General features: G+C 55.7%; 1 protein-coding gene across 4 annotated transcripts in view; it reads right to left on the minus strand.

Annotated features, from left to right (window-relative positions):
* Window positions 1-5,869: 5,869 nt before the first annotated feature.
* CCDC12 (coiled-coil domain containing 12) overlaps window positions 5,870-16,079 on the minus strand; it is a 41,422-nt gene continuing 31,212 nt past the window's right edge. For 3 of the 4 annotated variants that reach the window (XM_042802096.1, XM_042802098.1, XM_042802095.1), the window contains exons 3-7: window positions 9,421-9,500; window positions 7,630-7,691; window positions 7,492-7,526; window positions 6,994-7,070; window positions 5,870-6,707 (exon numbers count right to left, since the gene is read on the minus strand). In XM_042802096.1, the coding sequence (XP_042658030.1) occupies window positions 6,628-6,707; window positions 6,994-7,070; window positions 7,492-7,526; window positions 7,630-7,691; window positions 9,421-9,500 (334 nt within the window). In that variant the 3' untranslated portion in view covers window positions 5,870-6,627. Of the gene's footprint in view, window positions 6,708-6,993; window positions 7,071-7,491; window positions 7,527-7,629; window positions 7,692-9,420; window positions 9,501-12,346; window positions 12,460-16,079 lie in introns of those variants that run through there. The other variant, XM_042802097.1, reaches the window with a different exon arrangement.

Genomic DNA, 16,079 nt, shown 5'->3' on the forward strand with positions numbered 1-16,079 from the left:
CCCCCTGCAGTGCTGGGGCCAGCTCGGGGGCCCCCAAAAGCAGAAGGACCCGGAGCTGCTCGAGCGGGGCCAGAGGAGGCCACGGAGATGCTGGGGGGGCTGGAGCAGCTCCCCTGGGGGGCCGGGCTGAGAGAGTTGGGGGGGTTCAGCCTGGAGAAGAGAAGGCTCCTGGGGGACCTTCGAGCGGCCTCCCAGGGCTTAAAGGGGGGACAGGAAAGGTGGGGGGGGGACTGTGGGTCAGGGGGTGGGGGTAGGACGAGAGGGAACAGGTTTAAGCTGCCAGAGGGCAGATTTAGGTGAGATCTAAGGCAGAAATTGTTCCCTGTGCGGGGGGGGAGGCGCTGGCCCAGGGTGCCCAGAGCAGCTGTGGGTGCCCCCTCCCTGGAAGGGTTCAAGGCCAGGTTGGACGGGGCTGGGAGCCCCCTGGGCTGGGGGAAGGGGGCCCTGCCTGGGGCAGGGGGGTTGGGATTAGATGGTCTTTAAGGTCCCTTCCAACCCAAACCATTCAAGGATTCTATGATCATCTCAGTGATCCAGAGAAATCCCCCAAGAGGCACGGGGTAAATGTTAAGCCTCTGCTTTCCCCGGAGCTGAAGGGATTATCCTGCTGGTTTATTTATTTACCGTTCTCCCCCGGCCTTTCTAATCTGCTTTGCTTGAGAAACTGTTAATCCTCATCTCACTGTCCACTTTGCAAATGACCTCGAGCTGAATTACCTCCCTGTCCTCGGGGTTCTCCTGTGCCTCATCCTCTTCCTCCAGCCCAGCTTTCGGAGGATCTCCCCTCATCCAGGGAACCCAGGGCTGCTTCTCCGAGCGTTTCTGCCACAGCAGCATCCCGAGGATACAGGCAGAGGATGAGCAGAGAACACTGCGCTGGCTGAGGGGGCTTCAGGCGGGTCCCTGGGCCAGCTGCAAGGCAAGGGAAGAAAAAAAAAAAAAAAAAACATAGTTCAGTGAAAACTGCTTCTGGGCCCTGAGAAGTACAGTTTGGGATTTTGAAAGGTCTAGAGGATAAACACAGGCTTGGGGTGCAAGCTCTGAAAGGGAGAAAAGCCCTCGCCATCTGGCCACGCAGCCAGGGAATAAACGGAATCCATGGGATGGAGAGTTTGGTGTTACATTTCCCAAAGCCCCTGTTTCCCCAGCCCATCCCCATACGCTCCTCTTTCCCCCAGGCTGGGGAAGGGAATGTCCCAGGGAAGGGGGGATCAGTCCCCTGGCACCTACACACCGGCCCCAGGGCTGCTCCATGCTGGGATCCCAGTCCTGTGACAGGACTCCAGTCCCATGCTGGGATCGGTGTCCTATGGACAGACAAAGTCCCACGCTGGGATCCCTGTCCCACAGACACCAGTTCCATGCTGGGATCCCTGTCCCATGCTGGGATCCCTGTCCCACAGACACCAGTCCCATGCTGGGATCCCTATCCCACACTGGGATCCCTGTCCCACACACACCAGTTCCATGCTGGGATCCCTGTCCCACACTGGGATCCCTGTCCCACAGATGGACACCAGTCCCATGACGGGATCCCTGTCCCACAGATGGACACGAGTCCCATGCTGGGATCCCTGTTCCACAGACAGACACCAGTTCCATGCTGGGATCCCTATCCCACACTGGGATCCCTGTCCCACAGACACCAGTTCCATGCTGGGATCCCTATCCCACACTGGGATCCCTGTCCCACAGACAGACACCAGTTCCACGCTGGGATCTCTGTCCCACACTGGGATCCCTGTCCCACAGACAGACACCAGTTCCACGCTGGGATCCCTGTCCCATGGACGGACACCAGTTCCATGCTGGGATCCCTGTCCCACACTGGGATCCCTGTCCCACAGACAGACACCAGTCCCATGCTGGGATACCTGTCCCATGACAGGATCCTTGTCCCATGCCCGGGATCCCTGTCCCATGCCAGGACACCAGTCCTATGGATGGACACCAGTCTCATTCTGGGATTCCTGTCCCATGCAGGGTCCCCAGTCCCATTCCAGGATCCCTGTCCCCTGCCACAACCCCCATCTCGCGCTGGCGTCCCAGTCCTGCGCCAGGCTAAGCGACGCTTCGCTGCGCTGCCCCCCCCAGAGAGGGAAATGAGCCTGATCCTGCTCTCCCTCCCCACCACCCCACTCCGGGTGCCAACCCAGCCCCTCGTGTCCTGCAAGGATGGCTCTGCTCCGGGTGCTGAGCCCACTGCCCGCGGGGAAGGGGACGGCCACGCTCAGTTTTGGAACCGAGTCACGATTTACAAGCGTGCTCCCCGCAGGGATCAAAGCAGCAGGGCATCCTGAGGAACAGCACTTTTCCTGCTTATAAAAAATCCCATTTATATTAAAAAGAGGGAGAAGAACCCATCCCCTCAGCAAAGCAAAAGAATTAAGACTCCGGGCAGGTATTTTCCAGCCAGAAGAGATGGCAGCATGGTCAGTGGCTGCAGGGATGCTCCCAGAAGTCGGGAGGATGGGAGGCTCCCACAGCAGGTCCCAGCTCCCACACGCAGGTTTGGGGTCTGTGGACCCCATCATCCAGGAATGGACCTCTTCCCAGTTGGGTCACAGGGGCCTGGGGCTGATCCCGGCTTAATTTCAGGCTGGAATAAAAAGTGGAAAACAGACAGGAAAGGGAAAAGGCAGGAAGTTTCATTTTGGCTTGTCCTGGAAGAAAATGTTTTGATTTTTCACTTCCAAATGACATTTTCAGAGAGCTGGAAGAGTGAAAATGATTATTCCGAGAACTCTTCCTTGCCTGAGAAAAGCAGGTTTTAATTGGGGTTTTTTTTGTTTTATTTTTTGGTGTTTTTTTTTTTTTTTTTAGAGGGCGGGGGAAACACTGCAAACAAATTCAAAAACTGTCAGCCCATGCAGAGCAGAGCGCTCCGCTCCCGGCTGGAGCTCAGGTTTGCTCCGGGAAGGGCTGTGCTTGCGCCCAGCATCAGTTTAAAAAGATTTTTATGTCCTTTTAAAGAGAAGGAGGGAAAACTGTCTGGCTCCCCACCGCTGCAAAGCGGGGAGAGCGTCGCGCCTCCACGGTGCGTTCGTACTTGTGGCCGAGGCGCTTGGGCGAAGGAGAGGGTGCAGACGGCGGGAGGAGAGCGGCAGCATCCCAAGCCCGAGAGGCGGCTGTGGATGCAAAGCTCAGCTCTGGGCAGAGTCCAGCTGCTGGGACCCGGCGCGGTTTTGCGCGCAGAGATTTGCTGACATCTACAGGGCGTTCCACAGAGAGGAGGCCGGGGCTCGCGGTCACGCTCCGCCGTTTCCTTCCCCCAAAAGAAACGGGCAACAGCCCGGGTCACGGATAACTAACCGTAAAAAAAAAAAAAACAAAAAAACAAAAAAAAAAAAAAACCAAACCAAACAAACAAACAAAAAAAAAAAACCTGGAATGATCAATCTCTGAACATTCATCTCGACCGCTGCCAGCTCCGTTTTGGTGGTGAAGTCAGCGCTTGTCACGAGTGGCGGGAGGGTCTTTTTCATTTTCCAGCATCGCCACGTGCTCTGCCTGGTGCCACGGATGTCCCCGTCCGGCAGATCCACCCCCGCTTTTCCCAAGGGGGAAGATGACCAAGCTGGCACGAAAACGGCCAAGAGCACCCACCTGCCCCCGGTGGCACTGGGTGCCTGGGGGGCACCTTCACACCGGTGACTGATCTGGGTTTTCTTGCCCAGGAACAAGAGTGAGGGACACTAGGCTGCCTCCTGGCTGGAAAAGAATAAGACAAAATAATAAAAATACCCCCCAAACACCCACCCACCCCCCCCAAGGAAGATGGCTGGGCTGGGATCCCAAGTGCTTTTCCACCCGAGAGCCCGGAGGGAATCCACAACCACACACCGACACTGGAGTGGGAAACTCGCTGGCCCATGGTGGAGGGTACGGGTCTCCCCTTGCTCCACGGGATCTCCGTCTCCTTGTTGGCCCCACGGAGGTGGGAAAAGGGCCCCCGAGAGGTGACAAACACCAGCCCGAGGGGAGAAGGGAGCAGGGATGGCTACAACCACCAGGACCAGGCAAGCCAAGGGGAAAGGGGGGAGGCAGTGTGGGGATGGAGGCCTTAAAAAAGCCGTTTGTGCACAGAAGCTGGAGGAAGAAGAGGGCAATTTCACCAGATCTTTGCCCACCAGCCCATCACCCGGAAACAGGAGCGGGGGGGGGTCTGCCTGGTTCCTGCGGTGTCCTCACCCCAACGCAGCGGTGGGCAGTCGCAGCAGATCCCGGCAGAGGGACAAGCGTCCGGCAGCCCTGTGGTTAGCGTGGCTGGCATCGATCTGGTCCTGCGTGGGGACCTGGTTCAGCTGGTGACCATCTGAGAGGGCAGCTCGAGCAGGTACGAGGGTAAAAACGCCCCTCCCGCCAAAGCAGGCTGCCGCTGCGTGAAGCGCCTCTCCCCCCCCCCACCCCAGGAGTTTTTAACAGGTTTTTAAAAGCAGAAGGATTGCGTGCATTAACAGGAACGGCGTCCTGGGTTGAGTGAGTGGTGGAGTGTTTTTTGGTGGCAGGGGAGGGGGCTATCAGGGCGGCCCCCTGTGAGAAGCTTCTCGAAGCTCCCCCAGCTCCAAGTCAGCTCCACTTCTGTTTGGGAAATTGAGCCCATCAGCTGCGCCTCTGCGATAACGTATTTAAGAAGGGACGTGGTGACGGGCAGTGGGACTTGTGAGAAGGAGTTGCTGCAGCTGCGTGAACACCAAGGCCAGTGGAGGAACGGAGGAAGAAAGGAGAGGGGAGGTGTGCCAGAGCAGAGACCCCCCTGTATCCTGTGGGGAGACGGCAGGGCGGCCCCCCCATGCCACCCATGGAGATCTACGGTGGAGCAGACATTGACTTATGGCCTGTGGCTCCTGCTCAGCATAATCAAGGTGCTGTGCCCGAAGAAGGCCGGGGTCTCGTGGGAAAAGGCAGCCCCGCTGCTGTAATTCAGTGCTGGGAGGATTGCAGCATGCGGGGGAGTCCCACGCCGGAGCAGCTCGGGAAGGGCTGCAGCCGTGGGAGGGAATCCAGTTGGAGGAAGTTAGTGACCCACGACGGAGCAGTGTGGGGAACGCTGCGGCCCGTGGGAGGAACTCATGTTGGAGAAAGTTTGTGGAGGACTGTCTCCTGTGAGAGGGGGACCACGATGGAGCAGGAGGAACAAGTTCCAGACACTCCCCTCACTGAAGATAAGGGAAGTGGCAGCACTGACTGCCTGCACCCCCCATTCCCTGCCCCTGCGCCACTGGGGGAGGAGGTAGAGATATCGGGAGCAGAGCTGAGCCCGGGAAGAAGGGAGGGGTGGGGGGAAGGTGTTCTCAAGATGTGGCAATGCTTCTCACTGTCCTACTCTGTTACGTGTTGTTAGTGTCTGTAATAAATGTATGTTCTTTTTTTCTTCCCCTAACGAGTCTGCCTTTTGCTTGTGATCATAAAGGGGAATTTTTCCCCATCCCAGCCCTATCTCGAACCCCAAGCCTGGCTCCCTGTCCCTTCTCATTGCCGGAGGGGAAGGGAGAGAGAGCTGCTGCATTGTGGTTGGCTGCCAACCAGGCCTAAACCACGACAAACGGCTAATTTTATCCCAGGTGAACTCTTTCACGAACACCGCTGTCAGAGCTGTACACACCAGACGCTTTGCTGGGGGACAAAACCACTTCTGAATCGAACGCAGAGGGTTCGGGAGCTCAGGCGACCCATCCTGCAAGAGCTCCCAGAGCGGCAATCAAAGGGAAGATGCAGGGTCAGCTCTGCAACATCCCACCCTCTCAACTTCTTCCAGCATCACCCCCGGCTGCCCCATCCACGTCACGACTCCGGCCGAGGAGTTGTGCTTGACCTGCTGTAGCTACAAGCTCGGCCACCTCAGACCGACACAAACTGAAACAACTTCTTCCGCCGCGGGACTGTTTTATTACAGAAATATTTGCCAACAACGAGCTTTTATCAATTATAAAACACGCAGAGGAGCGGAAACACAGCACAGCCTGGCGAGTCGGGGCAACTCCAGGGAACAGATCAAACCCCATGTTAACCTCAGCTGGATGCAGAGCAGCCAACGGGTCCTGAGCCGCACAGCCCCTTTCCAGCAGAATTATTCTGCACGTGCTGCGCCTGGCCGTGGATGTTCCCAAATACTCACAGCCTGCTCACTAGGGCGAGCGACCTCCGCGGTTCCCCACGTGGCTCTTGCACCAGCTCTCCTGCAGAAAGGGGCACCTTGGAAAAAAAAAAAAAAAGGCTTCTCTGTGCGGGAACAGGAGCGTCCATCCCCTGGGAACCGGTCGTGCCTCCCCAAGGGGTTGCTGTCGGCTGCAGGGGCATCTTCTCGCTTACAAGCCTGAATTTCTCTCCTCCAGCACGAGCCCTTTTGCCCAAATCCTCCTTGCTCTGAAGTCCTGGCAGCCTAGGTTCAAAGCTAACGCGGGCGTCTGTCCTGCTCCCCACGGTCCCAAAAAGCTATCTGTGAAGTGTTCCTCAACAGCCAGCCATAATCCAAGAGAGGATTCCTCGGATCTGCCCCTCTCCTGCAGGCACGGTAGGATCTGCGGGCTCCTGGCAAAGCGTCGGCGAGCGGCGTGTCCCAACCGGGTGCCCCCACCCGAGGCAGATCCGCGGAGCCCGGGCGCCAGGCTGCCGGGATGGATCTCCTCAGTCGGAGTCGCTTCCCTCCTGCTTCGCTGACCCCACAGCGGCCGCCAGCTCCTCCTCCTGCCCCTTCAACCGCTCTCCTGGCAAGCGAGAAACAGCAGCAGCTTAGCCATAAACCGGCCGTACTGGGGAACCCACACAGCGCAGCCCCCCACCCCCCCACCCCCAAACCGTCCTTCCCTGCCGCACAAGCCAAGCGTGGGGGACCGACAGCTTCACAGACCCCTTTTTTGGGAAGGGGATCAAGCTCCACCGGTCCCTCCCCAGCCCAAGAGCAAGGCACCCAGGCTCCCGGTCAGAATCGTGTAATCCCCCTCCAGAGCAACTGGTGACGCCATCCGCCACCCCCGCGGCACCACGACGCACGGATCAATTCAGCGATGGCTCTCTGCGTCCTCTTCTCCAGCTTCTCCAGTTTCTTGGCCACGTCTCGCTTCAAATCCCTGGGGAGGAGAGCGATAACGTCAGAACAACTCCTCGCCCCAGGCAGATGTGAACACAGGGGCCACCTCACACCTTTCCCAGCAGGAGAACAACTCCTCCTCTCTCCTGTGAGCACCGGGGAGCACGGTGTGTGTTTGTCACCGAGGCAGCTCAAGGGCAAACCCACCCAATGTCCAGAGCATCCCCCGGTGGCACTGAGGCCACCACAGTGACAAGCAACCCCGAAAGGATCAGTGGAGTCGCTCGGTGTAGAGCAGGGAAAGGGAAGACAGTCCCGTGCCCTGCGTCTTCCTCGACAGCAGGGCTGGGTTTCCCCATTTCTAGCACTTTTAACCCCACTTGGACAACCTTGAGGTGATGGTAAACCCACCGCTGATGCCAACACCCCTTTCCCAGGAGCGGGGCTCTGCAGGCACTCACCAGTCTGGCTTCCTGGGGGCCAGGTTTGCCAGATCCTAGGGAGGAAGAGGAGACACCCAGTAGTGAGAGCTGCAGGCGAGGTTCAAGCCTGGACGCCGACGCAGCCGGCACAGAAAAATTCTGAATTTACATACGTACCACCTCGTCGATGATGGGCTCCGGCTTGGCGGCCTCCAGCTGGTCCTTCACCTTGTCTTCCACTAGATGGGGGAACAGGACCAGCATCAGCACGGGGCACAGCGGTGGGACACCAAGGGGACAAAGCCCAGGGAAACACCCCCCCCATCCCTAAAACTTTTGGCTTGGTTCACAAAACCTTTTGTAAAAACCCACTCGAACATCTTGGCCCTTAAAAGCGCGGTGCAGACGTGTTGAGTACACGTGGGCACACACACACATCCCTCCACCAGCCAAACCCTTCGGGCGACTCCCCCCCCAAAAAAAAAAAACGACACAAAACCCAACAGCCATTTGGCAGCCCCCCCCCCCCCCATGGCAGCAAGAAGCCTGCTGGGGTCAAGTCCTCTTTTCGCAAGCCCTGCGGGGATCAGCCGCTCCGCAGGTGTTTAAACTGGGATTCGCCTCACCGTGACTCATTTACAAGGCCACCACCTGAGACATCTTGGAGGAATCAAGCTCCGGCCCAGACCTTATGTAAAAGTCTGTAGATACCGGGGATAATGGTAAAGAATGCGTGGAAAACAGCCTTCTATCTTTCAACTCTGTGCAAGGAGGGGGTGTGGGCACCAGGGAGCACATCCCTGAGGGGTGAATCCTGCTCCAGCACCTCCCACGGCATTTTTAGTACAAATTCCCTCCCGAGTCTCAGCTCCTCTGGACTCAGCCCCCGCACAAAGTGCCCGAGGACAGACAGGCCGGTCGCTCCAGACACGGGAACCGCAGCCGATGGGCACTGCAGCTCCAAAAAAAGGGCTGGCAGAGAGCGCGGGTTTTACTGGAAACGGTCAAAACTGCCGTTCCCAATTCCAAACCACGCGCCGGGGAAGAGCCAGAAGTTGTAAACTTTTACGAAAGGATAAAGAAAGCGCAGCGTCAGCATTCCTACCTACCCGATCTCTGCCGTGCTCCCAAAGGCAGCCTTTTTATTTAGGGCATTTTTAAAGACATCTATTCCAGGAGGACTCAGTATTTCAAGATCACAAAAGCTTCTACCCCTCGCCTCCCTCTCAAGAGCTCCACGGAGGTTCAGTGCTAGGCAATAGCAGACTGAACGCCCTGAGCTCATGACTAATATTTGTTTAAAGGCAGTTCAAACAAAAAACAGCCTGAATCTCCTTGAGAATCCTCTGGCGAGAGCTCGGCTCCTCTGAGTATCAACCCTTTAGTTTGGGGCCGGACTCGGTGTGCTCAGACACACACCCCACTTGTGCAATGCGGGGTGTGCAGTCGCCACGGGCGAGAGAGGATGATGAAGCAACGGGGGCCGCAAGCGTCACGCTCTCCCAGCAGCTCCCACCACAGCTGCTCAGACACGCCAGCACCCTCCAGGGCTGCAGCCACTCGTCTCCGAGGACCTCCCACCCTCCCACCAGCAAGCTGCCACCAGAAAACATCCCAGTGGCTTTTCCACCCGGGGTTGGAGCGAGCAGGAACACAGAGGTTTCCAAGCCATTTCGTTTTTTGGAAAGGTATAACCCATCTGCTTCGCAGCGTGCTGGCTGGATGCAGAGTCCCGTGCTGATTTTATTTTTGTCCTCGCAACCCCAAGCGTTGCCTCATTCTCTCGGGAGGAATGTGCTGTTAGAGAGAGGCTGGTTTCAGCAGTCACTGAATCCCTGTGAAGGGCTCTGCCTGATCTGCCTTTGCCCACAAGCCTCCAGAACAGAGCAAAGCACCAGCACCACCGTTTGCAAGGCTTCACCTTTCGCGCTCCCTCGTTTCGCCTCCCACGTTCCCGCCTGTGCCCACCTGAAGCCGGCTTGGCCTGGGGCACCTTCCTCTTCTTCAGCTCCTCATCTTCGGGCTCGTAGTTTCGGAGTTTGAGCTCCCTGGGGAGGAAAGGGAAGAGCAGAGAGCAGTGAGACACATCCACGCCGTCCTGGATCGCGGGCTCTCGCTAAGCGAGGGGCAAATCTGCATCAGGACCGGCAGCGACCCACACGAGTTGGAAAAAGCAGGGTCAACCAGGAGCTCAGCAGAATAAAGGTGATGTATTTATTGGCAAGCCAAGCAGAGGCAGCTAGTAAAGGACCCAAGCTGCCTCAGAGAGCTCTGAACTTCAGCCCAGCTCCCTTTTACGTCTCAACCCAGTGATAAACTCAGGATGGAAACACCGGAGAAGATCTACCATCAGGGAAAAAAAAAAAAAAAAAAATCCCACAAGGGTACATGGGAAGGACAGGGGGGGAAAAAAAAAAAAGTGTTCAGGGTACAAGGTGGTTAATGCGTCACCAGAAATGCTTCTGGAAGTGCTAGAGGGGTGCAGGTCAGCCACGTGGTGCAAGCAAGGGGAGCAAATGGGTGGTGGAGCTGGTGATGATATCCAGAGGACACCCAGAAGTTCGCCCGCCTTTTCGCCTCCCTCCAGAAGAGCTCAAGAGTCAGCAGCCAGCCCTCTCCCCAGTGCACACACCTCCCCGATGCTTGGATGCTAATTCTCCCCCTTTTCAAGGCTGTTCTTTTTACACCTCTCCCAAATCGTCTGGGCCTCAAACGGCCAACCGTCAGACAAGCTCAGCCACGTGCACCCCCAAGGCTGATTCCTCACCGAGGTCAAACCCCGTGAACCTCAAGCAGAGACATTTCCAAAACCTGAAAAATCAAGCTCGCAGGACCCCATCCCACCTCCAGCCGCTTCCGCGCGCCTCCAACACGCTCTGGATCTGTGTATCAGCCCCTCAGCCCACAGGGCGAATTAAGCAGATAAAACTCATTTAACACCCATCGATGGGTTTAATCAGTTTAAAGAGAAACTGAGGCACTTGCTGCCCAGCAGTGCTCCTGCCTCAGTTGTCAGCAAAGGCTCCGGCAGCGATGACGGTGGCTGCGCCGCTGCAGAGGACGCAGAGAGCTCCAAAGCAAACAGAGGAGAGGGCGCTTTTATCAGGCAGGAAAATCAGTGGTTGAATAAAACCATTTTTCCTCCCAGCAAATAGCTGAGACCCAGGGCCACTTCCCTGCTAGACTTGACTGATGGAGAAGAGAGTGAGATACAAACCAACCCAAGGGCTTACAAAGCAAAGAGAGGCAAAATAAAGGGTGAAGAAGCTACAGACCAAGAGAGGTGAGAAGAGGAAGGTTGGTGGTCAAACGGCCGCGTTCATCTGGGAAGCACAAAAAAAAAACCTAGCCTTGGTGATCCCTGGAGCACAGCAGGAAGGTCCTGCCCTTCCCACGCTATCCCATCCCCTTCCCAGCAGCTGAATCTTACTTGCAAAGAATCCGACCCGCACCACGGCTGGTGGCACAGAGGTGGTGGGAGCGCGTGGTTGGAGCTCAGCGAGACCTGACTGAGATAAACGCGCCCAGCAGACTGGAAACCAAGGCTCAGGCAGATGAGGAGACTTGCTGACATTTCTCGTGTAATCAAGCCCAGGTCCCCCAAGCCCTTAGAGCAGGGCAACACCGTGAAACAGGAACAACCTCCCCAGCACTGGGAGAAAGGATGCTTGAAAGAAAAACAGGAGAGATTAGCACGTAGCTGCAAGACCTCCCCCAGGGCCAAGAGCACCTTCACCTCACAAAGACAAGTTGCTGTGCACAGTTTTATGTGTATTTTTACACACACATGCCCTGGGAGGAGGGATTCATTAAATTCACCTGTGCTGATCACCACCGATCCCCAGCCAGAAAGGCAGTTCTTTTCAGGAAGGCTGATCTTGGAGGATCGAGTGATATTTTTTTTTTTGCAGAAGGAGCTCCAGGCACGCAAAAATCACCGTTATTCCGTGATTTTACAGACAGTCTCCACTTAGCAGGATTGTGTTGCTAACCTGGGAGGCTGGAGGAAGAAGAGGAGCAGCCAATTCATCCAGGAGGTAATCGGATATCAGGCTGCGACGTCTAACATCTGGCCACAGGCTGGCTCGTACTCACTGGAGAGGATTTATCCGACAAAGTGGCCGACTCAGGAGAATGCAAACTCACAACATCTCCCAGACTTTCTGGTCTCCTCAACTCACATTTAGAAGGATTTACTCGTGGCTGAAAGGCAACCAAACACAGACTCCCTAGAGTCAGAGCCCCTAAAACAAGAGAGCTACGAGCTAAGAAAGCTGTTTCTTTCGGTCCAGCAAGATGTTATCGTTACACCTAGACCAGCAATATTTTAAAATCATCGTTTTGCACACGCAATGCTCAGCCACGGCCAAACCAGCAGAGACTCAAAAGGTCTTCTGTTTGCAGCAGAAGCTCCCAGATCCCCCATTTCAAGGGGCACACGCTCTGAAGGTCTGGTTCCTGCTATGAGAAGGGTGCCCAGCCCTTCATTACGTTGCTGCAGGGCTTTGGAACCACTCAGGGAACACGCAAGGAAGAAGAAACGGAGTTTAAACCTGTCCCCCGACACTCTTCCCGCCCAGAAAGCCTCAGCTTGCAAACAAAAGCCTTGCAGTCCAGGACTAGAGATTTACCCACAGGATTAAAAGAATAAAACCACAAGGCACAACTGGGCAGGTTGTGCTGCAGGTGGGATGAGCGGCGACGCGGGTCTGGCAGAAGGGGAAACAGCCGTGGGGGTGAAGAGAAGGGCTGCGAGGCTGCGCCCGGAAGATCCCCTCCCCGCGCCTGCCGCCAGCGCTTTCAGATCCTTATTAAACCCCCGCAAGCACCAGGAGAAGACAAACAAAAACTGATCCTTTTAATTAACCGTGCAAAGCGAGAGCAGCTCTCGCACCTGCCTCCGGGAACTGTCGGTGCCCAGCACTCCCCGCAGCCGCCTGCTCGGGGATTTCACCACGCACCAGCCCCAGAAGACTTGTCTTCCCCTTCTTCTGTGCAGAAGTACATCTGTAAAGACAGAGAGATGAGGAGCAGAGCGGTGCTACCCCAAGTAACTCGAAGGCAGACGAGGGTTAAGAATATATATATAGATTTAGAAGAAGTTGCTGGTCTTCCACAGAACTGGGTTAAATAAAGTTCAGGTGCCAGGAGTTCCTCTAGCGCCGCGTTGCACAAAGACAGCCCGGCGCGTTTTCCAAGTGATGAATTATCTGAATTCCAATAAAAACAAAACAAAACCCAAAAAAAAAAAAAAAAAAAAAAAAAAAAAACCACCAAAAAAACAACCCAGAGCTAACAACAGGCTCCGCAGCAGAACCGGAACATCGGAGCCAAGTTAGGGAGTGCAGCTCCCGGGGCGGAGGGCACGTCACCGCGACGCACCGGTACTAACGGGGTGCTCGACGCTTCTCGGGAAGGACAAGAGGTGGGTTTGGACCATCTGGCTTTAGGGTAGGATGATGCTCCTGCAGGGCCACTAGCAGATTTTAATCCTCTCCTTGTAAAGGAGGGATGTGCCCAACCCGCATGATCGACCACATGAGGATTTGCATAGCTACAGCAATTACAGAGGGAAGTGCTGGACGCAGCCTCCCAGCATCACCTAAAAACCCCTCAGGGGTGGCACCTTCCCTGATTTGGGTCAGGAAAATCCACTTTCCAACTCAGGCCCCGAGCTTCTGGCTGGGGAAGAAGAAGGGATGTCAGCTTTTCTTTGAAGTAGGCGGGTTGGGAACAGCAGGGCACGCGGGGTATGCGCAGAACGCAACGAGCTATCTCGCTGCAAAACACAGGGACACTCAGAGCTGCCTGCGAGGTTGTTTTTCCGCTTGACTCCCCCAGCCCCAAGGGCTTTAGGGAGCAAACACCGATTGTTCAATTGATGAATGGATCTTTCTAAGAGCCTCCCTGTGAAGCACCCACTTGCTGATAGCCTTGCGTCAGGCGTCCAGGGAAGGTTTTTGCCAAGAAACCCCATCACAGCAATTTCTCCAGATGTCTCAGCATCCTCGCTCCCGCAGTCACTATCACAAAACAGTCGCTTGAAGCTGCACGGACTAAATTGCTTCAAGAGCACCTTTCTATTTTTACTTCTCTTGAGGACAAGGCTAGGGGCTGAGGAAAGCTGGCTAGGCTGCCTCCATAGTTTTCGTAGTGCTTCTGGAGGTGCAAGAGGTAAGCAGACCTCAGCAGGACAGATACTGGCAGGAGCCCAGCGGTGTTTGCAGACCCCCCTTATTCTGCCCAGGATCGGGGGTGGGTGTCCTCCACGGCTCTTCATCTCTCAGGCTCCCCCCTCAAGCCCTTCACACCACTCTGCTTAAATGTCTCTTGTGCTCCTCGGCGTTGGCTCCAGGCACTTGAGGAAGCTAGAGGAAAAAAAAAAAAAAAAAAAAAAAGGATGCTGCTTCTGCTGCATCATCAAAACAAAGTGGTTTCAAACACCCAGATCCCAGATGATTATTTTTGAAGTGCCGTGGTAGAGTCTTTCCATTCTTTGGAAGCAGTTTAGGGAAGTGCTGAGTGTTCTCAACCCTTTCTCAGGTATTTGGGGCAATTGCTTTTCCAAGGACCTGGGGAAACACCATCTGGTGTGAGAATCTGCTGCCCTTTGACCTTCCCAAGCTGCTCCAGAGCCCGTATTTTCAGTGACTTCCATTTTTGCGACAGCTGCTCCAACTTGCTTGAAACCAAACGTCCCAGGCAACCGTTTCCACATTGTCCTTTAAGGAGGAACCAGCACGAGGAATTTATTTCTCCGTAACTCCAAAATTCACCTGCTCCTGGGTGGTCCTGGGAGGCCACACTCAAACATGTAAAGAAAAGACTGCTACAGAAGACGCGAGGGAGGTCTCAAAGCCTTGAAGGGGTGGTGGTTTGGTGGACCATCTTCTGCTCCATCAGGACAAGAAGGTTCGAAGGAGCAGGGACGAGGCAACCAGACAACCAAGAACAGCAAAGCAGGAGACTCCTGCAGCAATCCAGGAGGTTTGAGACCCAAACTGGAGGGCTCTGGCCAAACTACCGAAGAACTGGAAAGGAGCGGGGACGCTGGGGTACCTGTGGGACCATGTGGTGAAAGTGTCCCCTGGGGCAGGTCCTCAGTGGCAGCAAACACTTCTCCGCAAAGTGCCTCTTCCCTTTTCTGCTTCCAAATGCAAACCACATGGCAGAAGTCACCTTCAAGCTTTTTCTACAGGTCCCCTAAATCTTTTTTGCCAAGGAAAATTCACTGTATCAGTGAGTTCGACTGACTGACAAGCCGACCGACTCTCCTACCACCTGCAGACCTCATGGAAAGAACCAGCTGAAGAGCATTTGGGCAGAGATTTCAGGCTTGAACTCCTCCAACCTCTTTGCTCCCCTCGGTCACCCGCCCCAATCTGCCGCACCTCTCTGCAAAGCCACCTAGCACATACAAGGCCTTGTGTGCTCACCCATGGGTGCTGAGGAAACTCTACAGCACTGTCACCCTCCGGGGACACTGAAAGAATTGTTATACACCCATCAATCCTGGCACAGACTTAATTTTACAAACCTCCCACCCCCCCTTTTTTTCTTTTTTTTTTTTTTTTTTTTGGTACTTTGCTTTCCTATCCAGCTTGTCCCCCTGCAGACAGATTTGACATCTGGGTGCACCACCTCCTGCTGCAGCCTTCCTGGAGGCTTCCCTACAGCTGGGCTGGTTTGAAAGCCCGGTCCGTACAACTCCAGGCCGCCCTGTTGCACTCAGTGCAACCACGATGCAGGTCATCATGGCGTGTATCTGCTCCAACTTAAAAAAAAAAACCACCTTGGACCACGACTCTCACGTCCCAAACACCCACCAGGTTAGTCAAGGCTCTCCCTCACACCCTCGCTGTTGCGGCAGGCGACATCTCTAACGCAGAGGTCCAGAGCTGCTGTTGGATCGAGAGGACAAAGTCGTTGCCGTCGTTCCTGGATTCCTCGCCCAAGGCAGGAAAGGAGTGAGCAACAAGCAGAGGCAGAGCCCCATCGGCACCCACCCTCCCGAGGAGCAATTTCTTTTCGCTGGGAAGAAGGCTGCTCCTGCTCAAACAGCTGAGCGTGTCGGAGCACATCCTCCTCCCCGAGCGGCTGCCGAGAGGCACTCGAGGAATGCCAAAACAACAAACGCCTCTGTTAGCACCGCGAGCCCCCAGAACTTGCCGAGGCAGCTGGTTTCTCAGGATTTGCTTCTTGGGGGAGCACGGATGGGGAGAGACATATCCCCCCCCCGGGTGTTGCAGGAGGCAAGCAGCAAGAGAAGCTCCCCAAATGCAGGCAGGTGCCGCGAGGCCGTCTGGCCTCCCACGCTGCTTTAGCAGGCGGCCGAGCGCTTTCCAAGCGGACACCAGCAACTTCACCGTCGGTTAAATACAACCGCCAGAACAAAACCCACGCTCCGTCTGCAGCGTGGGGACCCAGGTCGGTGACACAGCACCAGGAGGTGGACAATGGGCAAAACCTGACCCTGCCTGCAGCACCCAGCTACGCTCCCGGCGCAGGAGCATCCTTTGCCCGTGCTTTTATGGGGTTTCTCCAGCTCCTGTGTCTGGTGGTGGGTCAGAAACGATCCGCCACCCTTGAGGCTCAAGCGAAAAGAGGCCCTGAAGCTACGTTGGTAG

Source organism: Tyto alba, unplaced genomic scaffold (assembly GCF_018691265.1).
Source record: "Tyto alba isolate M040663 unplaced genomic scaffold, T.alba_DEE_v4.0 Super-Scaffold_38, whole genome shotgun sequence".
In the NCBI taxonomy this organism is placed as follows: Eukaryota; Metazoa; Chordata; class Aves; order Strigiformes; family Tytonidae; genus Tyto; species Tyto alba.